Below are 24,234 nucleotides of genomic sequence, written 5' to 3'. Positions count from 1 at the left end.
GGGTTCCTTTAATCTGAGATGAAATGAGAAGCTGTTGAAGGTAAAATAAGGGGAAAGAAGAGTGCAATAGTTTGGACATGAGAGTCATAACACCCTTTTTAAAGGACAGGAGGTGAAAGAGATGGGGAGAAGAGGGACAGGACAGACATATACACCTGTTGATATACTGTTGTATTGTTGGTTACCAGGAAGACAGTAGCACTGGGCCCCTTGCTGCCCATCCATCATGCTTTTAAAGGTCATTAGGAGTCAATCCACCTGTTTCCCGGGATCAAGAGAAGATTATCTGTTCAAATCTACCAGCCTCAGGAATGCAGTGGTGCTCTCAACACTCCTTTGGTTTGTTTAAGATGAGGTCTTCTGATTCTTCATAGGGCAAAGGGCGGGGATGCGCAGTGTGTGTGTGTGTGTGTGAGTGTGTGAGTGTGTGTGTGCGCGCGCGCGCGCGCGCGCGCGCGCACAATAGTGCCCCCTGCTTATCAGCACCCAAATGACAAAGTCTCATTTTTGTTTCCATAGTCTCTCTCATCAGATTTCTCCAAAGAGAGTTGTAAAAATTCTTAGGCCATCATGGCAGTTTACTGAGGCTTCAAACCCTTCTTTTTCTTTCCAATTCCTGGGGTGGGGTGGGGTAATCAGAGTGTACAGGTAACTCTATCAAGCAAATTATTTATTGTTTGCATTGTTTGTTTCCTCTGAATAGTTTCAATGCTCAGTATTTCTAAATGGAGATAGTTGAACAGGGGAAAAGACCAGTACTCTAAATAGAACACTTATGTTCATAACTGATGCCAAATAGATTGAGAACTTTGTCAACCTGCCCATCTCTTCATCCCCCATTAATTCCTTTCATTGATTTTCAGGAGATGGGAGAGAACCTACCTGAGCAGACTTTAAAAGGAGGCTGGAGAGGTCATCGTCTTTTGAAGATGAGACCCAGAAAGTCTAGGCTTTTCTTAGTACCTGGGTTTGGAGCATTTGTGGGGTGCGTGGAAGTAGAGGCTTGTAGGGTGTTTATGTTGTGGAGAGGACACAGGGTGCCCTAGCGGGTAGGTGGTGGCGGATCAGCACTGAGGGAGTGAGGGGTCAAGGGCGGGTGTAAAGGCCGCACAGGCCAACCATTGGGCAGCCTGCCCAGCGACTGGAGAGGCTTAACCACGACGCGCCTTCCGGTTACCATAGTAGCCTTCCCTTTTCCCAACCCCGCCCCCCTTTGCTGGCTCGAGGGAAAAGCTGGGAGCGGTCGCCTAGGGCCACAGAGAGGTCCCGCCCCTCGCTCCCAGCCGCGGGTCTCCCTCCAGTGGACGGCCTTCCCGCCTGCCTGCGGTGGGAGGGCGCGGCAAGTGGTGGCGTCACATCCGGGCGGGTGGGTGAGTTCCGGTATTTCAGGGCGGAGCAGGCGGAAGTAGGGTGAGAAGCGGTTGCAACGCCGAGCGGAGGAGGCAGGAACCCGAAGGCAAGCAGGGGCTGGGTGGGGACCATGGCCGGGATCACCACCATCGAGGCGGTGAAGCGCAAGATCCAGGTTCTGCAGCAGCAGGCCGATGATGCAGAGGAGAGGGCCGAGCGCCTTCAGCGGGAAGTGGAGGGAGAAAGGCGGGCCCGGGAACAGGTACGGAGAGGGCGAGGCGCGTGAGGGAGGGGCAGGCGCTAGAGAAGATGGGACAGAAGTGGGTTCCATTTTTGCGGTGGAGCACGGTCCTTAGGGGGCCAGCATACTCGAAGATGAAGTTGGAGCCCGGAGGATGGGTGGGGCTTAGCTTCATTTGGACCTCGAGCGGGTGAGGGGGGAACTGGGTGCTCGAGCGAGCAGGCTTGACGTTTGAAGGAATTGAGCTTCACCGGGACTGGCGGGTGGTTTTCTTCCTCCTCCTCCTTTTCTCCCTGCTCATTCATTCAGTCCCTCCGAGTCGGGCGCGGTCAGGGGAGGGGCTCAGCGGCCTCTCCCTCCCCCACTTCCCCGTGGCGGGGGGCGGGGATTGTGCTCTCGTTTAAGGTTTCTGGCCCAAGGGGTGAGAGTAGGTGGATTCCTCTCTGGTCTGGGTGGGGGCAGAGCCGAACTTACTGTTAAAGGGTGGGGAGTGGGGGGTGGGAACCGCCGGAAAGCCCCCGGCGTGGTCTGCTGGCAGCTTTTCCGCTCCCTCCTCCTGCTCAGGAAATGAGGCAGCAGTCGGCTGAGAGGAAGCGCGGTGCCCTCCCTGGAGGAGGTTGAGGCCACAGCACCGCCTCCCATCCTCCGTCCTGGGGCCCTTTCCTCTTAGGGGGAGCCCTTGCAACTGCTAAACCCACTGTCTCTGTCGTAGTGAAGCAGGAGGGGAGGAGACGGTACTTCACTCTCTCTGTTAGTGCAAATGTAGGAACCAACAGAACTTGCCATGATGACCTGGAAGGCAGGAACTTCTGCCAGATTCAGGCGTTTATTGCTGAAGTGTGAAGAGTGCAAGTTGAACCGGTTAAGAACACTTCTTCCAAGCAGAGCTGATAAGCGAGTGTATGTGGCAGAGAATCTGATGGAGTGCCGATTTCTGTCAAGGTTTCTGGTTGACCTAGGCAGTATGGTTGATGGAGACAAAATAATGAGTTCCGAAGTGATGTTACTCTGCTACTTTCCCAATTACCCATTACCGTGTCTTTTTTTTTTTTAAGTTCAATAAATATTTGTTCAACTGAAGGTTGGCACTTAAAATGTTAATGGATTTAAAAAAATGTTAATGGATTGAATGGTGATTCTTGAAACTGCTTTCTGTTTCGAAGTGGTGGACTAGTTTTAGTAAGCCATAAGATTTTCCAAGGTCTAGGGTGCAGTCCAGTGGGTGGAGCTGATCTCCTGAGTTGAGGCTTTGGTTTTGGAGGATCTTGAGGCTGGAGAGGAAAGTAACTGTTGCTAAAATTTGAAGACCTAGTGAAAGAACTCTTGTGGTCTATTGGTATTCCTTTTTGTTCTTTCCCTTGGTAAGTTCCCCCCCCCTCTCCTTTCTGGCTGCTCCTTCAGGGAGTGGCTGAGAATTAATGTTTTTGGGGAAAAGGGGGAAAACAGCTGCCCTCCAGGTTAATACTTAAAGATTGTTAAAATAGTCATTTCTTTTTATAACTGGGCATGGAAATGCTGGGAGCTTGTCTTTCTCAGTCACCCATTTCTCAGTGGATTTTTCCTCCGTTCATTATGCCCGTAACTTCTAATTATCAATTCAAGTGAGATGGACTGGCTGGGTGACTCTTTATGACTAGTGACAGCTTCTCATCTCCTTTGTTCTGGAGACCAGATCACCTTAAAGGGGAAGACAGGGATGGCTTGAAGGAACTAGCCATGTGTTGAGCTCCAGAATCAGGCTCAAAGTAGGGGCATGCTAGGAATAGTTCTAGGGTAGATGATGTTGTCCCCCCAGCAACAGCCCCCAGGATTTTGCTTTCCCCCTAGGATCCTCACCCACTGCCCCCAGGATTTGGTAATTTTCCTTGCAGGAAAATTTAACTCCTTTTTTCCCCACCCTTGGTGACTCTAGGGTAATAGCAGAGAGAGCAGCTTCAGATGTTTCTTAGGCTTCTCCCTCAGAGCCTGCCAGATTTGCTTATTGAGCTGAGTGAGATCTAGTAAGAAAGCCCTCAGATGGGGAAGTAGTGTTAAAGATTTATGAAACCGGTATCTTCTCCTCCCTAGCTTGAGGAAGCCTAATCTTTTGACTTTCTGCTCTAGTGAACTTTGAATTCCTCCTGAGGAGACACCTGTGGGAAGGGAGGGGAGTGGTGCTTGAACTGCCTGTTATCCTCTTAGGGCATTCTGGAATGTGGGTTTTGCAGGCTCCTCCCTCCTGGAGCTGGAAGCTCTGCACTCCCTGATGGTATCTCATGCTGTTAGTGGGATTGTCACTTAATTCCTTTTCTGGTTACTTTGTGTGAACATCCAACCCTTGTTGGGAAGCTGGATGAGTCCAAAGCAGAGACTGAGTTCTGGAATACATCTATCTTTTCTGCTCTTGGCCTGGAGATTGACCTTTTATAGTGTAGCACCTTGTCAAATCCACTTTTGATTTTGAATCTCCTTTGCACTTTTTGCGAAACTGAAACAGACTGCAACATAATATTTAAATGCAGTGTTTTTCCTTCTCTGTGTGTGTGTGTGTTGTGGTGGTAAAAATACAGAATGGTAAGTATTTATCATTTTAACCATTTTTAAGTGTACAGTTCACCTTATTTGTTGTTAATATCTGTCTCCTAACTTCTGCAGGTATTTCTGTCTCTGTCTCTTTTTTTTTTCTGGTGTAAAAAATTTAGGAATACTACTGAGGGGAGTGAGTGGGCTTTGACTAGCAGTTTCGATTGTGGCCTTATTCCCAAATTCCTAGTCTGCAGGAGGTGGGTGGCCGTGGTTAGAATGTCTGACTGTTGTGTGGCTCTCTTCTGTTCATAGGGTCTGGTGGAGTAAGCAACTGGCTTTATCACCTTTCTTTGGTTTAGGTTTGCTTTCCCGCTGATTACCTTTCTCTTACCTTCATACTAGAGCACATACTCATAGGGGAGAGGCAAATAGCCCTTTGCTCTGAGTGCCTCCGCTTAGACTCCACCTTTGTTTACTCTGGGACAGATAACTCTGCTCCCTTCCTTCCAGCTTGCCTGCCCCTTGATGAAATTTAAAGTCACCAAGGACACAGTATCTCCCTGGGTAGATATATTTGTGAACACAGTGAACTGGGGCAGTCCATTGCTCACAGGGCTCAATCCTAACCTTTCCATTACTCTTTTCCTTTGAATTTCATCTGTGGCTTTTGTCTAAAAAGAGAAACCCCAGGGTGGCAGAATGCCAGATATAGGCTAATCCCCTTCTGTCCTTGGCCCTGATCTGCCTCTGAACACCAGTCCCCTGTCCGTTTCTTGCCTTGACGGGTATAGCGTGCTTGGGGAATCTCTTCAGTGCAGAGGATGGTAGCATTTAAACCAAACTCATTTCATAGCTGAAGCTGTTGTCAGCCATCTTCTGATATGACTGAATCACTGCTGTGTTCCCCTCTCCGGCCTTGGGATTTTTGCTTCTTGGGTAATGGAGAATCCTATTATTACCTGAAGGAAAGACCTCACAGTGTACCTCCAAGCTGGGCAGAGGTGGGCAGGCTGAAAGATCAAAACCACATCTAGGCATGCTAAACCTAGGATGACAGAAGAGCATATTAAGTTAATGTTTCCCAGGGCCATGTTTCCTATTCTCATCTGCAGAAGTTAGTCCCACTCAATCTCTTGGTACCACTTGATTGACCTGAAAGGGATAGGCATTGTGCATAGGTTCTGGCTGGAAGGAAAAGCCAGGTAGGTGTCTTCCCTTGTTCCTTTAAACATTAAACAGATCTTGATTTTGCAAGCTTCTGTTTCACTGTAAAGAGAACTGATCCTCTGTGGGAGGAGAAAAAACAGAACAGTGACTGCCCTCCTCCCTTCCCTCCCCACCGAGGTCTCCAAAGCTTTTGCTGGGATTCCCATCCTGGGTTCTGTTTTTGGTACAGGCTTGTTCAATGTGCGCATGCTCTAGTTAGGGCATCAAGATGTGTTTTCTCCTCCTCCCTTTTCAGCCTTGCGAAGAATTCTATTGTAAATGCTGATTTGTGGGAGAAACTGCCCGAGCCAGCTTGTTGTCATGGAAACTGTACACCCCCACCCCCATAGCCTGTTATCTTTACTTCATTTGGGTAACTTCTGGTGAGCTGGGTGGGGACTTAGATTTCATGAGCTTCCTTCAAATCTGGGTTCGATGTTGTTCTTTTTTTCTTTTTTTTTTTTTTTTCAGTTCTAGGCATCTGAAGGGAGCGGAGTGGGATAAATCATTGTACTGGTAGTGTTTCATAGTTCTTGGCCGATAGGCAGACTCGTTCTCATAATCTTGACCTGTTAGCCTTTTTGAGCTTGTGAGGCGAAATGTGTGTTGTCCTAGGGCGCATCTGGTCTCCTGAGACAGGACCAGAGAATACTTGTCTTTGTGATATTTTGAATAGAGACACAAATGGTTTCTTAGTAATTTCAGCTTATATAGATGTCTTGATTTTCTTTTCCTGTATGTCAGTGGTTATATAGCCCCAGCCCCTGCAGTGCCTCGAATCTCCCATGTTTGTATTTGGAAATTTTTGTGCCAAATTACCTGATTCTTAACAGGAGTGTTTTGGGCTATATCCCTTCCCATAGGGGCTGGTGGCCCAGATTATTTCTCTAGCTACCCCCACCCCTGACTGCCAGGAGGAAATCAGGGTAATAGAATTCAGGCACAATCTGGGCTGTAGAAGAGAGATCGTGTTTACCAAGCACTTGGATAAGCATCTGAACTGGGGAGCGTGCAGGGCAGATTAAATTCTTGTGCGGTTGTGGCAGTCAGTGTACTTGCCACCAGTAAAGGTCTGGGGAGGGGAAAGGCAGTCAGAGGAGGGAGGATTTTCTACCAGTAGAATTCATGCACATGCAGCTGCCTTCTTCTTTCCTTGTTTCTTATTCCATTGCCAAGGAGGAGGCATGGGATTACTTGGACTCTAGCCTGTGCTTTATTGTGGGGTGGGGGCCAGGGAGAGGATTGTCATGCCACACTGTAGGGTTAGGCTAAAGGGATGACTTGAGGAATAGAAAGAAGTCACAATTCAGAAATTTGGAGGGTTGGTGGTGGGCATGAAGGAAACATTCTCTTCTGCCCCCAGTTTTTTTGGTAATGCCATCAGAGCAGATAATTTTAGCCAGAAGAAGCTCCTTGTAGCCAACTTTTAAAAGGTGGGAGGAGGGGGCAAGTTGAAAGGGTAGGAGGTAGGTATCCCAATATTCCATCCTTTTGCTTTTTCTGTTCTGGAAGGTTCTTCGGGAAAACATTATTCTTTTGGCTAATCATCTTCCTGGTGTTAGGGTAAGCTGATCAGAGGGTTAACAACTTGAGTTAAGCAACAAATTAATAGATAATCCAAGATTCCCTCTTTAAGAAACCTTTCTTATTTTTCCACTTTATGTGACACTTATGAGAAAGCTGCTGCAGAGTGAGATACACCTTTAAGCCAGAGCTCAGGCAGAAGGACCCCTTTACTGGCTACCTTTCTGACACTAGCTTGTTCAGGAATTTGAACTGGTACTAACTGACACTGGGCTGGGCAAGGAGCTGAGTTTTAAAAACACTTGTCCTGTGGAACAAATGGGAATTCATTGGTGGGAAAGGGAGGAAAATACATGTAATATTATAGAATATAAAATCATGTCTGCTAGGTCTTATGTGCATCTGAGTTAAGACACGTTCTACCCTGCAAGGCTCTGGCTTCCTCATGGTGGTAGTCAACCCCAATCTTCGTGTCATAATTAGTTCAGTTTCTTTTCACCATGCCTCTGCTTCCTTTTCCCATTCTTTCATTTAAACACAGGCTGAGGCTGAGGTGGCCTCCTTGAACCGTAGGATCCAGCTGGTTGAAGAGGAGCTGGACCGTGCTCAAGAGCGCCTGGCCACTGCCCTACAAAAGCTGGAGGAAGCTGAGAAAGCTGCTGATGAGAGTGAGAGGTGTGTAGAGGGGCCTGATGAAGTGTGGATTTCAGAAGAAGTTCATAATGGCTCTGATCAAACAGGTTTCTTATAAACCTGTTTTTTAAAACCGTAACCTATTTTTATAGGATCTTCTTTCCTTCTGCATATTCTCTCCATATGAAGACCAACAGAATAGGGGTAACCTGGACCTGTGACCCTTTTATAATTGGTGTTTCTCTATAAATTGACCTAATAATCCTTAAATGGGGTCACCAGGATGACCTCCACTTAGACGGCACCCACCCATAGCAGTTCTCAAAGTGAGGTTCCGGACCAGCAGCGCCTGGGAACTTGGTAGAAACTCAAATCCTCAGCAGCCCCTACCCCTCATCTACAAATCAGAGACTCTTGATGTGGAGCCCAGCAATCAGTGTTTTAATAAGCTCTCAACCCTGGCTGCACTGTTAGAATCATGGGAGTGTGTGGTGGGGATCTTTGGGGAGTTTAAAAAATATATCAGGGACTTCCCTGGTGGCGCAGTGGTTAAGAATCCGCCTGCCAATGCAAGGCACACAGGTTTGAGCCCTGGTCTGGGAAGATCCCACATGCCATGGAGCAACTAAGCCTGTGCACCACAACTACTGAGCCTGCGCACTAGAGGCCGCAAGCCACAACTGCTGAGCCTGCATGCCACAACTACTGAAGTCCGCGTACCTAGAGCCCATGCTCTGCAACAAGAGAAGCCACCGCCATGAGAAGCCCGCGCACCGCAACTAGAGAAAGCCCTCGTGCAGCAACGAAGACACAACGCAGCCATAAATGAATAAATTTATATATATATATATAAAATCTCTCAGAATGCCTGGGTCCCATCCCAGATCAGTTAGAATCCATTGCAAAAGAGATCTGGGCATTAATGTTTTTAAAGCTCCTCCAATAATTTTTGGGGTGGGGGGGCTGCTCTGAGAGGCTTGCGGGATCTCAGTTCCCCAACCAGGAATTGAACCCGGGCCCCAGCAGTGAAAGCCTGGAATTCTAACCACTAGGCCACCAGGGAACTCCCTCCTCAATAATTGTAATATGTGCCCAGGGTTGAGAACCACAGTCCTTGAACCAACTCATTTTTGTCAAAAATAGCCAATTGGCTCCTTGTCACGTGTGAGTTAAACGAGAACAAAGGTGTGTGATGACTTGGATGGGATCAAACTAAGGCTTTCAGAATTAAAAATACCCTGTTGGGAGTACATTAACGCAGTTCAGCTGTGAAAATAAATAAGACAGCTATGTGTGTACTATTACAGAGTAGTGTCCAAATTATAGAAAGTGAGGAAAACCAGTTGCAGAGCAGTGTAGTATGATTCCTTTGGGGTGTGGGGAAATGGAGATGAGATTTTTGGCATATAAAACATTTCTGGAAGGATTATGAATTAAGAGATTACTTCTGATGAGCAGGACTAGAATTAGGGAGGCTTACTTTTTGCTTCATGCTTTTAGACTATACACTTAAATATTTAGTTTTTTAATAAGTATTATTTTTATAAGAAAGTTTTAAACAAAATAATTAAACTAAGGTGGGAGGGTGCTATGGAAATTCTTTTTGAGTGGTAAGCAGAGAGGAATGGGCTTTAAAAGGTGTAATTCTGGGTCCCTTGGAGTTGAGTTGATGACAGGCTCCCCAGGCTGTCAGTGCCACATTTGTCTGTATTGTTTCTGGCAGAGGTATGAAGGTTATTGAAAACCGAGCCTTAAAAGATGAAGAAAAAATGGAACTCCAGGAAATCCAACTCAAAGAAGCTAAGCACATTGCAGAAGAGGCAGATAGGAAGTATGAAGAGGTAAGACGCTTTTAGCTTGTCCCTCTCTCTTCAGCGATATTGGGCTTCTGATAAGAATCATGAGAGGGAAATGGCTCCTTCTTTGCTTCACTGAGCTGTACCTGCGTCTGGTCCCATAGGTGGCTCGTAAGTTGGTGATTATTGAGGGAGACTTGGAACGCACAGAGGAGCGAGCTGAGCTGGCAGAGTCGTGAGTATCTTGCTCCCCAAATCTTGCCATACCATTCTGTTCCTTCCCCTTTGGCTTGGGCACTAATGTGAATAAACTAGCATTCCTTCAACCTTGTTAAACAGGACCTAGAGAGTGGGAGTCATCTAGAATGCTTTTTTTTTTTTTTTTTTTTAGCCCTAAGAATGGCTTTGGGCTTTCTTACTCTCTTAACTAGTGACAAGTGACAAATGAGGCTTCTTCATTGAGAGGAAAATGAAACCTAAAAAAATGGTGAACTGTTAAGCAGCAGGCCCAACTGGGTTCTGCTTCTCCTTGAGGCACTGAAGTGGCTGTGCCGACTTAAGATCTGTCTCTGTTTTTACCACTTTGCCAAGCTGCTGGGGAACGTTAGGGCAAAGGCAGACATGACCTGCTCCCCTGTTGGCACCTTCTGGGCCTTGTTTAACAAAGTCCGTGCTGATGCATATTTATTTGTGCTTCCCTTGCATTCCCCTCTCCTAGACGTGACATATCATGACCATGGTGATGTTTTCTTCCCATTTTTTGATTTTTAAATTTTTTTTTCCATTTTGCTGCTTGTTTCCTTGCTGTGTTCCTTTTTGACCTTTCTCCCTCCCCACAACCTGGCTTGTGTGATCCCTGTGACTATCACTAACAGCCGTTGCCGAGAGATGGATGAGCAGATCAGACTGATGGACCAGAACCTGAAGTGTCTGAGTGCTGCTGAAGAAAAGGTACTAACCATTGAACCCACAGAGAGGTTATACATATGGTGTGGTTTTGTTTGGTTTTGTTTTGTTTTGCAGCTGCCTCCCCTCCACTGGTTGATTTGTTGAGTGCTTTTTCATCTCTTCATGGAATGCTCCATTCCTCTCCACTTACTTGGCATCTTTCATCTCTTCTTTCCTAATTGCTTCACTGCCTCTCCACAGGGTCTCACCTTCCCTTGGGTGATTTTGGGGACTGTTTGGGTTGGGCATCCGTTCCCACCTCCACCCCAGGTAGCAGTTATGATTTGTTCCTGGTAGTGATTTCTGTCAAGTGTTTTCTTTATTAGTATCCAAACATTCTGAGTCCCAGCCCAGGAGGGTCCAGCTCCTGACATGTTCTATGGTAGAGGGAGGAGGGTTGATGCTTGCTCAGATTACCTGGGAACTTCTCTTTTCCCCAGTGTGCCTTCCAACTCTCTCTACATATAGGTACAATTCATGTCTGTGTGTCTCTCTCCTTTTTTTTATTCTCTTCTTCCCCTTTCCTCTCCTGCGGTATTTAAAATATTCACAGTAAGTGTTCTGAGCTGGAGGAGGAGCTGAAGAATGTCACCAACAACCTCAAGTCTCTTGAGGCTCAGGCGGAGAAGGTAGGGGCTGGTTTGTAAAAGTGACAGGCTTTGGGGCCTGGGCCCAGCCCTGCCCTTGATGAAAGACTGGAGAAACCCATTCCTTATATAATCCAGTGAGAAGTATCCACCTACTCTCTCTCCAGATTCTGGGTTTAATGCCAATTCCTGTGCACTTTGATTGCTGTAGTTAAAATAACTTCTTGGTCTTGGGTGACTGGGGTCATGTTCTCTTCTGGCTGATACTGCTATGCTGACAGAAGGGGGCAACAAATAGTATCAGATCTGAGACCTAATGAGCAATCAAGACAGATGACTTGTCTTTATCTTCTTGTGGGACTCTTTCAGCCATGTGGTATCAAGGTGTCACCACACGTACTCATTAACCTGGAGGCAGGAAGAATACCTTCCTGGGTTGATCTGAATAAGATCAAAGCTTAGGTCCATTTTAAAAATAAAGGTCCTGGGGACTTCCATGGTGGCCTGGTGGTTAAGACTCCATACTCTCAATTCCGGGGGCACAGGTTCGATCCCTGGTCGGGGAACTAAGATCCTGCATGCCACTCCGCCAAAAATTAAAAAAAAAATTTAAATAAATAAAGGTCCTGGAAGATTCTGAGGGTATCATGGCTCTAAGGACATTGATTTATGGATTTTAAGGACTGTTGTCCCAAAACGGCCTTGCTCTTTCTCATGGATCATTCAGCACATTAAATCCAAGAGGATGTTCAGTGTAAAAGTAAATGTCAGGAGGGGGGTATTGTCTGTGTGAGTAATTTCTATACTGAAATGTTTATTCTACTTCTCTTACAGTACTCTCAAAAAGAAGACAAATATGAGGAAGAGATAAAGATTCTTACTGATAAACTCAAGGAGGTGAGCTCAGGGAATTACAAGGAAGGACCCAAAACATCTAGAGGCATATAAGGCATTGATGTAGACTTAAACTAGCTGGCTTTGGTTCTGAAAGGTATAGAAGTAGAAGGTGGAAGAAGTAGAGATCCTTCTCTGTCTTACTCATCTCTGATTCTGACTGATTTCATGTTTCTCCCAGGCAGAGACCCGTGCTGAGTTTGCTGAGAGATCAGTAGCCAAGCTGGAAAAGACAATTGATGATTTGGAAGGTATGGAGCCTGAGTGAGGGATTAAAATAAAGAAATCTAGAGGATGACCTTGCCCTTTGACCATTAGCCTCTTCCCCTGTACACCAAAGGGAGTTGGTAATGACTTGGCATGCATCCTACGCCCTGCCCTGTGCCACAGCTAGGTGAAGTGGGTCAAATCCTGGAAGTGGATTTTTACACTTACTCTCCCTGTAATAAGACTTTACCTAATATTCTGGAATTTGCATCCTTCCCTTGGAGGAGACTGGTAATAGCATGTACCTCCATGTCACCCCATGGCTACTTTTGGCAATCTTGTTCACCACTCAGGTTGTGGGGGACTTCACCAAGAGATGCAGTAGTGGAATGACCACTTCTCAGAGCTGACCGATGCCAGGGGCTTTCTAAATCCTTCCTGCCCCCATAATTGGGCAACTGCATCTACCCTAACAAGGGAAAGTTTGTACTTTTCTCTGAGAACTCTGAGATAGGCTCCTTTGGTACACTCTGGGTAGCAGGATATTCTTTGGGAGAGTTTTGCGGAGGCAACCTGTAGAGCAAAGGGGCCAACAATATTGGTCACGATGGGTAGGTAAAGAAGAAGTGTCTGAATGTTAATGTGTATTTTCTCCTTTTTCTTTGTTTGTTAAATTCAGCATTATCACTGCTAAGAATTGGGTTAACTGGGTGGGAGTGGTATCCTCTTGAGTGCCTTTGGTGATTGGAATTTCTAGTCATGACTATGCCCAGGTTCTCAACCTTTACTGCAGTTGATTAGAGGCGTCAAGAAGCCCCGTTGGTCCTGGGGACAGTGGATCTGAAAATGGCCAGTCATGGCAACCAGGATAGATGTTCTCCTAACTGTGGAATTAGACCCATGGTCACACTTTCCCTAATTTCTAATGATTCCCTCTGTTCATCTGCTTCTGATACCTTTTACTCTGTCCCCTCATTCCTTCCTGTGGTTCCTGTGCCTGTCCAGATGAGCTCTATGCCCAGAAACTGAAGTACAAGGCCATTAGCGAGGAGCTGGACCACGCCCTCAATGACATGACCTCTATGTAACTATCTGACAGCAGAGTGGGGCTGGGACCTTGGCTTGTGGGTGGGTGGGGGTGTAGGCTGTGCATAGTGTGCTCTGGTTTTGTCTTCTGAAAACTAGAATCTCCACTCTTATCTTTAAAACACTGGTGCTGGTTACTTGTTGGCAAAAGCTGGGGAGGCATTTAATCCTGGATCAGTGGTAGCACCCTGATCTACGTGTAATTTTTGTATTTTTTATTCATAGTCCCTTCATTATGACACCAGGATTTTTCTATCTGTTTCTCAAATTTAGTCTCAGAAGGGCTACTGATGAAGATAGAATCATGTCATCATATAATTTAAGGAACTAGGGCCCAGAGAGCCAGTGACTTGGGCCCTAGCATCTTACAACAAAACTCAGACTTCATGGGTGTATATGATGCCCTGATATTAAAGTTTAGGGGAAACACCCATGATTGGAAATACCAAATTCACCTAAAAATCGAGCTGAGTCCCAGAGCAAGCCAGTTAGTAAAAAGCACCAAAAAGAGTTGTTGGGGACTTCATCTGTTTGCTGTTGATCCCTGATCCTTGATGCTAATCTGCCTTTTTCCCACTAACCCTGAAAAGAAGCCAAATAACTCAGGTTGTAGTGTCTGGCTCTCTTTTATCATTCCTACTGCCACCTCTTCCTTTTTCTCCTCTTCCTTTCTCCCAGATTGCTGTCTAGATTGATGCTAGTCCTTCTCACCTAGAGTCTCCTTACTTTTTCACACAGATAATTATCACCGTTTCTGCTCTGTTCTGGATCTGCCCCCTTTCCTCGGGGAACCCAACGCCCCGCTCTCGCTCTGGATTCCATTTGGGTCAGCCTGACTGACCCCCAAGGCATTAGGATGGGCGGGGGGACCACAAAGCAACTTATGTATTCTCTTCCACCCCTCACCCCAAATTAAAATGTTAAGCTGCCGGAAGCCTCATGCCACCCTGCATTTGTGTCATTGACAAAGCTGCTGCTGTCCCTAAAAAGGAGCCTTGGGGGTGTGATGTGGGGAGCAGCTATTGTAGGCTCTCCCTCCTCTGACTTATATAATCAAAGCCACTTTTGTGTGTGTCTATTTTTTCTTGACATTTAAATTCAACTGATCTGAATCTATCAGAGTGGTGGACTAGGAGAAGTTCCTTAGAATAGGAGCCCTAGTCTTACACTCAGGCTGAATAAGATCATCTAAGTCCTTTACTTCCAGGTTCTTAAATCATCCCATCTGGAATGTTTGTCTTCTCTTTAGGTTCTCCTCCTTTGAGAGACCACAGAAGTACCTCCCAGTATATATTCTCTACCGTTTTACCAGTGGTTCAACTGGTGCATCCTCGGAATACCCGATGAACCCAAATATGTTACCACTAAAATTGACTAATTATATTATCCCAAGTCACAGAAAATACGTAATAGCTAGAATTTCCAGCAGTTTTATGTCTTCTTTAAACCTTTCTTACATACTTGAGGCTTACTACCATTTGCCTGCTAGTATGTGCTACCGGGATATAAGACAAGTGATAAATGATTATTACTGGAAAAATAAAAACAATCATGCATATTTCAAATATTATACACAAGGTAGTAATTTATTACATGCATAAATGTGGTTAATTGCTTCTAGTAAGATTGTTCCTAGTTTATGTTGTGGAATTAAATATCAACCTTTTGGAAATTCCTACGCTAATTTACATAGCAGAGATAGTTTAATCTGGGTAGTATAGTCATCGGTTGTACTTGTCTAAGCACCTGAGTATTGTTCACTTAGTATTTCAGTTTCTCGGTGGAGTATATAATTAAAACTTGCCTTTCTTTTAAACAGATACAGCCAGGTAGAGAGGTTTTCCCTACTTTAAAACTTTAGGTCTCATCAAATTCAGGTTTCTTTCTGTCTATACCATTTCTTTTTGCCACACAGCCTTTGTGATTAAGGTACAGGTTAAGTTATTGTTAATTTAGGCACAGGGTATTAAGGTGGGAACAGAAATAACCAAAGACGGAGGCATCATCCCTACTCTCAGGTTGCTCAGAATCCAGTAGGAGAGAGAACATATGTATAAAACTAAAGATGATGTGTGATATGTGCCCCAAATAATAAAGTTTTGTGGGAGTTCAGAGACGGGGAAGAGGTTGATTGCAGTGGAGATGATTAGGAAAGTCTCACGATAGGAGGCACGTAAAAGGTACTTAATAAACTTGTTAAAAGTTTCCTCTTCATTTTTATTGGATTCCAAAAGATTGGATTTTTGACAACCAGAATCTGGTTGAAGGAAAGTGGATATTGAGTATCTTCATTAAAGAGAAGCAAAAGAATAAAGGCATAGAGTTGGGAAGGACACCAGAGCTGTAACCATTTAGTTAGAGTAGGGAACAGTTATGTGCTGTATCAGGCTGGGGAGTTTTAATTTTGTTTTGTAGGTAATGGGGGTGCCACTGGAGATTTTGAACAAGGATATGTTCTGAGTAGCATATAAGAAGAGTTAATTTGGCAGTTACGAATATGTTAGAAGAGCAGGTTATCAAAGTGATCCATTAAGACAATGATTCCCAAATTTCATTCATTTGCGTACCACTTTTTTTTTTTTTTTTTTTTTTTGGCGGTACGCGGGCGTCTCACTGTTGCGGCCTCTCCCATTGCGGCCTCTCCTGTTGCGGAGCACCGGCTCCGGACGCGCAGGCTCAGTGGCCATGGCTCACGGGCCTAGCCGCTCCGCGGCATGTGGGATCTTCCCGGACCGGGGCACGAACCCGTGTCCCCTGCATTGGCAGGCGGACTCTCAACCACTGCGCCACCAGGGAAGTCCTGCATACCACTTTTGATGGCTTTTGCCATATTCACATGCAGCCTACATTATTTTTTTAATTTACTTCTTTTCAGATTTGTTCTTATGCTACAAAATTCTAATTTGAAATCAAAAGTTTTGACTGTGCTAGTGGTTTTTTCTAATGCACATTAAAATAATACAGCTAATAAATTTGTTTTAAGTTCACAAATGTATACTGTCTGCAGTCTTCTCACATTTCAGTAGCAGTGACTGTAGCACACTTTAGGAAATACTGGGTTAGGTTATTGCAGTTTCCCAGAGATAATAATCTGAACTAGAGTAGTGGTAGTAGGGGATGGTGCTAAACCTGGGCATTGTGAAGGGCCTGGTCACTAAATGCAAGAAGGAAGTGCCAAGGATGACTGGCTTGGAGCCTAGGAAAATGGTAGTATTAAAGGTGTAGAGAGGTCACGTGGTCTTGGTTTGGGGAGGCACGGGAAAGTAGAGAAGAATATAAGTCTGAAAAACTGGCAGGTATCCAAGAAAATCTTAAGACTTGAGGGGGAGAAACTGACGTGAGAGATTTGGGAATCCATGAGGTTGGCAGGCAGTTTTAGGCCATGGAAGTAACTTTGAACCCTAAAAGACAATTGCAAATATAAAAAGAAAAACAGGCAGAGGAAAATCTGTGTAGAGGACGAAGCCAAGTGAAATTGGTTGGAGGGATAGAAGGAGAACGAGTAACTTTGGTACATTAAAAACTTCAAGGCTGGGTGATTTCCAGTGATTCTCAACTTCAGGTAGAGAAGGAAGATAACTGAAAACAGGACATTGTCACTGATGTTTTATTAATCTGAGGGTATATATTGGACATTAAGGACAAGGAGAGGAGCCATATTTCAAGGAAAAGAAGAGTGAATTGGTGGAAAGAAAATAAAGGCACGAAGTATAGTCTATAGTCTGTATATACAAAGTCCAATAGAACTTTTTTTTTTTTTTTTTTGCGGTATGCGGGCCTCTCACTGTTGTGGCCTCTCCCGTTGCGGAGCACAGGCTCCGGATGCGCAGGCCCAGCGGCCATGGCTCACGGGCCCAGCCGCTCCGCGGCATATGGGATCCTCCCAGACCGGGGCACGAACCCGTATCCCCTGCATCGGCAGGCGGACTCTCAACCACTGCGCCACCAGGGAGGCCCCAATAGAACTTTTGGCAGTGATTTCCAGTGTAGTAGCCACTAGCCACATGTGGCTGTTGAACACTCAGTGTGGCTAGTGCGACCCAGAAGCTAAATTCTCATTTTATTTACTCTTAGTTCATCTAAATTTAATTAGCCACATGTGGCTAGTGGCTGCTGCATTCATTGGATAGTACAATTCTAGATGTTTTAGTATGTAGGTAGAAGGAGTTGACTTTGGTACAGAGAAAGGCTTCTTACAAAGGAAAGAAGAGTAGAGAGAGATTAGAAGAAAAATGAGGTGTTATACTTTGGTAGCTCCTGTCTTTCCCCATGGCATGACTCGTGTGAGCAAGGATAGAGACCAAGAAGCCAGGGTAGCAGAGTGAAATTTGCAATACTGTACCATGATAAATTCACTCTTTTGTTTAATGCTTTGTATCCTTATAGAAACCATCCTATGTTACTTGAGCCAGGACTAGCTATGGGAATGGGGTGAAGCATCATTGGTAATCTCAGAGCAAAGTGCTTCATCTCTTAACTTTCTCTCCTCATCTTAATTTCTAAGAAAGAACCACAGGCTGTTGTGTTGGAGTCCATTCTTCCTTTCCTCATTACTGTTGTTGGGATGACGAATAAAACAAAATGTGACTGGACCCCAAGTTACCTGATGGGTGGAACTGACCTGTTATGTTAGGCAACCTTGTCTTAGTCACACCCAGTTTCTTCCATTCACATATTGAATACTCCTTGGCCTTAACATGAGGGGAGAGTTTTAAAGAAACAAAAAAGAGCAAAATCTGTTTTTTCTACCTCATTCCATGAACTTTGAGGCTTTAAAACGGATAGAGTTCCCTTTACTCTAAGTACCCGCATCCCTTTTCCTTTACCTGTTACAGAATGAAATTGACCTGATTCAGACCAGTGAAGGATGTGTAGCATCCATGGGATTATTCCCTGAAAGGAAAATCAGACCAAATGGGGATTCTCTGGCTTGTTTTTTTGTTTGTTTGTTTCATTTGCTCTTATCAGGGAACCAAGAACTTTAATGAACTAGTGTCTGGTCCTGAATTTTTAGTTACTAGAAATAACGGAGTTAGAAACCTTACTTATTACTAAGTTCAAGGTGAGAGAACAACCACATTTATCTTTCTGACCTTCTGCAATTCTTAAGGAACTATAAGTTCTGGGATTTAATTAGGCAATAAAATGCTCCGACTTCTTCTCTGTCTCTTTATTTCTTCCCTAAGTGGAACAAAACCCTCATTGAACTGGCTGTTTTTAGGGATATGATCCCGATAACACCATTCTTTCCCAAGAAGGATGTGGGAGTCACACTGACTAACTTGGATATAGATGCTATGGATCAGTCAGGTTGCATATGGTCTTTATATGTAATATAACACCAGAAAGTTCAAGAAATGAGAGTTCAATATAATTTGAACCCCTACTATTTGTCAGAGTTGCCCCAGTGAATAAGGTTGAATCCCAGGCCTCATGGACTAGTATAGACTAGTACAGTGTTTCTCAATGATGAACTTTAGTCCTTTAAGCCAGGATAATTCTGGGATATACAGAACAATCCTATTTATTGCTGTCCCCTGCCCAATAAATATCTGTAGGGCCCTCCAGTTATTGTGACAATTACACGTTTCTAAATTCCCCTCTAGCGGAGGGGAGGGGCAGTATCCCTCCTATTGAGATACTGGTTTAGTGGGAAGTGCAATTTTAAAAATTCCCTCCAATTCTGCCCCTTAATATGACTCTTGTTTTTTGGTTATTCTGCCCAGGATCTTTTTGTACATATATGCTTTCTGTTTTGATTGGGTACACAGAGTGACAAGTATTATTGGGAACATACTGGCCCCCAGCTTCCAGGTAGAACTGGGAAAACCTCAGCCCAGAGGCAAGGTACCTGAGCAATGCCCACAGTCAGCCCACAGATGCAATGCAGAAAAGTCTTTTTCTTTTTTCTTTCTTTTTTTTTTTTTTGCGGTACGCGGGCCTCTCACTGTTGTGGCCTCTCCCGTTGCGGAGCACAGGCTCCGGACGCGCAGGCTCAGCGGCCATGGCTCACGGGCCCAGCCGCTCCGCGGCACGTGGGATCTTCCCCGACTGGGGCACGAACCCACGTCCCCTGCATCGGCAGGCGGACTCCCAACCACTGCGCCACCAGGGAAGCGCAGAAAAGTCTTTTTCATATTGAGGTCCTGAGACCATTTTGAAACAGACTGTAAAGCATAGAAAGAAACTTGTTTATGAACACCAGAGGCTGACATTAGGAGCAGACCAGGAAGATCCGTCCCCAGTTGCCATTACCTCTGTGTTGGTCACATGGATTTGGATTCTCTCTACCCCCTCTTTTTTATTTATTAAAAAAAAATTTTTTTTCTTGTGATGAGAACTCTTAGGATGACTTTCTTAACACCTTTCATGTATAACATACAGCAGTATTAATTATATTATGTTGTACATTTCATCCCTAGTACTTCTTTATCTTATAACTGGAAGTTTATACCTTTTGACTACCTTCATCCAATTCCCCCTCCCCCCACTCCCCACCTCTGGTAACCACAACTCTGATCTCTTTTCTATGGCTTTGTTTGTTGAACTATAATTGACCTACAACACTACGTTAGTTCCTGGTGTACAACATAGTGATTTGATATTTCTATGCATTACAAAACGGTCACCACTCTACACCTCTTTAAGATGTGCTCCAAGTAGAAAATCCAGATAAAGCCAGGGGATTTGAGCACTTAATTACTTGTATCAGGAATGCTTTTGGTTATAAGAAACATCTTAATAGCAGCTTAAATAAATATGGGATTTATTTTTCTCTCATAATAAAAAGTCTTGATTTGAGCAACTGTGGCCTGATATAGTTGGGATTTCTGTGATTCTCACGGCCCTTTCTTTTAAGGTTGAAATTTGCAACTCTAGTCATCATATCCATGTTCAAGGCAAGAAAGAAAGCTAAGTTTTTCTAGAAGCCCCGGACAGACTACCCCCTACATCTCATTGGCCAAAACTGGATCACATGATCCCCCCAAGCTGCCAATGAGGCTGGAGAAACAGGATAGTCTTGATTGGCTTGTACCAGTAATTCACCTTACCTGGGGCTGGCTGTTGGCTCGGACAGGTTTGGGGTTCTTTTAGAAAAGGTGAAGTTGGGTTTTGATTTGCTGTGCCACTATGATGGGCCTGTCACCCAACACCTACAACAAGAAACATTAGAAAGTACAGGATTGAGTGAGTGTAGGGATATTTATCCCAGTCTTCCATTCATAATGCTGTACTGAATGCTTTTACAGAAAAATGTTCAACCATTCACTCTGGTTCCTTACAGACCCCGATTATTATAAATGTATTTCTTATAAGCCAGGTGTATTCCTTCCTTTGCCGTGTTTCACTTGTCTCAGTTTCTCAACCCAGGGAATAAATACAGTGAAGGAGATACTTTTCTCCCTCAAAATGTCATTCTTTCAACTTGTCAGTCTGCATTTTTAATTTTATTCCTCTGTTGGTCTTTCCACCAACTGACCTAATCCTCCTCGCATCCATCCTGCCTTACAGATACATGTTATGTATACCAGGTAGTTGAAAGTCTCAAAATTTACTTCTGGTACTCTACTAACCTTCCCTTTTTCTCTTTCTCCTCCTCTTTTTCCTCTCCTTCTCTTGTTTTCTCTCCTCTCCATTGCTGCTGCAGAGCGTCTCTACAGCCAACTTGAGCGAAACCGCCTGCTTTCTAATGAGCTGAAGCTAACGCTGCATGATCTGTGTGACTGATGGGCAGGGCTCACTGATGCCCATTAAACCGAGCTTACGGCTCACACCACTGACCTGGACCCCAGCAAAAAGCTGATTGTCTTTTAAAAGTTATTATTTTGCCCTAAGCAAATTGCTTTTTAGTTGGGACAGTTAGAATAGTGTCGACTTCCTAATGCACTGTAAAGTGGGAACAGTTAAGATTGATACTGCCTTTCTGTCCCTTTTCAAGAGATTGTGGGTGATGAAGGGAGGGACCTGAGAGATAGTGAGAAAACCTGGGAGAGTTTTCTGTTTTCCACCTTTACCTGCTGCTTTTTCACTTGTGCACTGACTGTAGGATATGTTCCCTTGCATGGATGTTTTCTAACAATAAAAGGACTGACTTGACAAGATGTTGTAACTGCTTCGTCTGCAGGCCCAGGGATGGGCCCTTCTGACCGGGTAGAAAAAAGGGAAGGGAAAGAAAGGGGTGTGGAATATGAATAGGTCTGCGTTGCCATCCCCTTCTCTGAGTTGAAGAGTATTTTCCCCACCTCCCTAGAGCAGTGAGTGGTTTACTTGCTGGGAAGCTTTGATTCTCCGTGATGTTCAGCTGCTGATTTTCTTCCTGACATTTTTCCTCTTGCTGCTTTTTCCTGGTATTATGTTTAATTGTAAGTAACTATGTCACAGCCTAGTTCTGAAGAATAGCTCTGCAAAAATCTCAGTTAAGGTTTTGCTTACAAGGATATGTTTTGTAGTATTGTTGACTTTGTTTTCTTTCGAGATTCTCTGACTTAGCTATGGGGATTCTTTTATTTATCCCACTAGTTATTCCTTTCCTCTCTACTTGCTGAGGAAAGCCTGTAGTGCATGAGGATCCTCCTGTACTCTTTTCAAGTTGAGGTTCTGCTGTTTCTACTGGTAGAAATATGCCCATCCTTGTTCTCAATGTGTCAAGCTCCAGTGAACTATTTCGAGTAGGTGTTGTCCTGTGGGCAGAGACTAGAAGAGTGGATGGCTGGTGTTTAAGGCCACCTCCTTCAGTGACTGAAAGCTGAAAGCCTTGGTTGGGTGTGGGGAGGAGAGGAAATGACTGATAAGGTCCCCAGCTCCCTCCCCGAGAAGTACAGCAACACCTGTAACTTCAGTAGGCAGGCCTGAGGCCCTGCAAAACTGAGTGATGCAATAGCTCACTTCTGTGGCTGAAAAGGCAGCTGCTTTATTAGTCTGCAGTTTCTCTGCAACAGGAGCAATTCTCAGAGTGGGTAGACCTTGAAATTTACTTCTAGTTTTTATAACGTCTCTCCTTTACCCCCATTAGATAAACTGAAATGCACCAAAGAGGAGCACCTCTGTACACAAAGGATGCTGGACCAGACTCTGCTTGACCTGAATGAGATGTAGAGCACCCCAGTCCCATCCTGCCGCTGCTCCTTCCTCTGACCCGACTCCGCTGAGGCCAGCCTGCCCGAAGCTGACCTTTAAACTGAGGGCTGACCTTTAACTGGAAGGCTGCTTTCTCCTTTCGCCACCTCTCCCACCCCCACCCCTGTGTCCTTTTCGCCAAACTGTCTCTGCCTCTCCCCAGAGATTCCATTTGGGCTAGAGGCTGAGCACCTTTGGGAACAACGTTTAAGGGAATGTGAGCACAATGCTAAGTGTCTTTAAAAGCATGTTGTGATGTACACATTTTGTAATTACCTTTTCTGTTGTTGATATAGCAGCCATTTGTAAAACATTCCAGATAATTCCATAGTTCTGAAGCAGCAGTCTAATCCCTTTCTCACTTTTGGAAGGTAACTTTTCAGCTTAACGCATATTGCCCTCTCCGTAGAGGAGGGGAAAAGGTATGGGCCTGCCTTACCGAGAGCCAAAACAGCCCAGAGAAGGACTCCATTTTGGGAAACCTTATTGCTCTGTAAAAAGTACCCGCCAAACCAGAAAGGTGATTCCAGAAGGAGTTAGCCAAAAAAAAAAAAGCGCTGTTCAGGTTTTCAGCTTTACGGTATCTTTGGGCAACGTTTTTTCCACCAGAAGTGACCAGATGAAATCAAGATGGTGAGACCTCTGAGACCAAATCCTTGTCCCAGCTCTCCCGTTCCCAGCCGCTCACAGAATGGATCATGTGTCCCTTATTTTGAGACGACCACTTATTTGCTCTCCCGCCTCCTTGAAAGAAAGGAAAGAAAATTATGTTTTACCACTGATTTAGCCATATGAAACTCATCTCATCACCCTTTTCTGGGTCTGAAGCTGCTGTCTTTAATGAAAGTGCCATCTCATTGTGCATTGTATCAGTTAGTGCTGGAGAAATCTTGAATAGCTTATGTACAAAATTGTTTTTAAATTTTATATTATTTTGAAACTTTGCTTCTTTGGGGTTGGGGCACACTGGTCACCCCATCTGGCTGTGAGAGCTCTCTACAGTCTGGGCTGGCAGTGTGCTGATCTTTTAAAGTTTCTTTCCCTACCCAATCCCCCCTTTTTCGTGAGGTTTCAGTGAGGTCAGTTAGGTGTGCATCCTACAGCTTAATTGGCTTAAAATGTACTCCCCTTTGGTGTGGTCTCTTTGGGGGCCGATTGGGAGAAAGAAAAAACAATAGTGTAACTGTTTTGATACTGAACATTGATAAATGTCTTTTTGAAATAAAGAACCAGTCCCTCCAACCCTCAGAGGTGCTTGCTTTTATTTCCTAATCCAAATGGGCTTTCTACACAGGAGCTATGAAGTTTGGGTAAAAATCAGACCTTTGTGGGTGGAAGCAACAGGATTTGATGTAGAGCGCACACTTTGGAAGGTGACCAAAACTGGGGTCAGAACTCAGCTCTCAGATCCCTAGTTGTGTATTCTGATGTCAGTCATTTAGTTTCATTATCTGTAAAATAAAGATAATATGTATTGTTAGGGTAAATGTGAAGATTAGAAATATTTATGTGCCGGACCTTTTACCGGTTACTTAACACTGACATCTTCAGGGTGAGCTATACATCTCCTTTACAACTGTATTGATTCTTTCTTATAAATGTGGATTTATTAGGCTCTGCTCCCTAAACAACTTCAACAATATATGACACGGATTACGTACTCTTATACATTTGTGGTTTTAGTAAACCGTCCCGAGACAGACTTCGAGCTGATACTCTGTTGGATATTTAGAGAAAACAAGTTAACAAGAGGTGCTCTCAAAGTATTTGCTTACAGACAGGCAGCGTGAGTGGATAGCTTTCTAAGCTGCCTGTGAGATGCCAGTGCCTGGCATTTCCTGCACTCTGGCCTTGAGGCTGGACATGAAACTGACTTCCTAGTAAAAATGACAGCTTCCTTGACAAAGTCCAGCTGTTTATACTAGAGACTGGAAAATTTTTTCCGTTTATATGTACGGGCCGATGCTGACTGGAAATTATTGCCAAAAAGGCGGGGGGCGGGGAGTTGCTCTAGGAGCCAAACACGTAGTAGTCAACAGAAGGAGAAATTTAGCTGTGAGAGATTATTTTTTTAGACTGCTCTGCTTGTTCTTTACTATTAAAAAAATCTGCCACTCAATATTTAAGAAAGTAGCCCTTT

General features: G+C 44.6%; 1 protein-coding gene across 5 annotated transcripts; it reads left to right on the top strand.

The window, feature by feature from the left end:
- The first annotated feature begins 1,379 nt into the window (after positions 1-1,379).
- TPM3 (tropomyosin 3) lies at positions 1,380-23,342 on the top strand. 5 transcript variants are annotated; one of them, XM_082614967.1, is made up of 9 exons: positions 1,380-1,612; positions 7,368-7,501; positions 9,183-9,300; positions 9,420-9,490; positions 10,757-10,832; positions 11,625-11,687; positions 11,866-11,935; positions 12,897-12,975; positions 21,991-23,342. In XM_082614967.1, exons 1-9 carry the CDS (start codon positions 1,481-1,483, stop codon positions 21,992-21,994), a joined length of 747 nt encoding a protein of 248 aa, XP_082471093.1. In that variant the 5' UTR covers positions 1,380-1,480; the 3' UTR covers positions 21,995-23,342. The 5 variants fall into 5 exon arrangements, with proteins under 5 accessions (XP_082471093.1, XP_082471092.1, XP_082471090.1 ...); XM_082614964.1 differs by lacking the exon at positions 10,757-10,832 and adding an exon at positions 10,131-10,206 and having other exon boundaries at positions 1,384-1,612; XM_082614965.1 differs by lacking the exons at positions 10,757-10,832; positions 21,991-23,342 and adding exons at positions 10,131-10,206; positions 13,716-13,734 and having other exon boundaries at positions 1,384-1,612.
- The last annotated feature ends 892 nt before the right edge of the window (positions 23,343-24,234 follow it).

The sequence above is a fragment of the Mesoplodon mirus genome, assembly GCF_964341445.2.
Source record: "Mesoplodon mirus genome assembly, chromosome: 3".
Taxonomy (NCBI): Eukaryota; Metazoa; Chordata; class Mammalia; order Artiodactyla; family Ziphiidae; genus Mesoplodon; species Mesoplodon mirus.
Note: the sequence above shows the minus strand (reverse complement) of the source record. Positions and strands in the feature narration are given on the sequence as shown.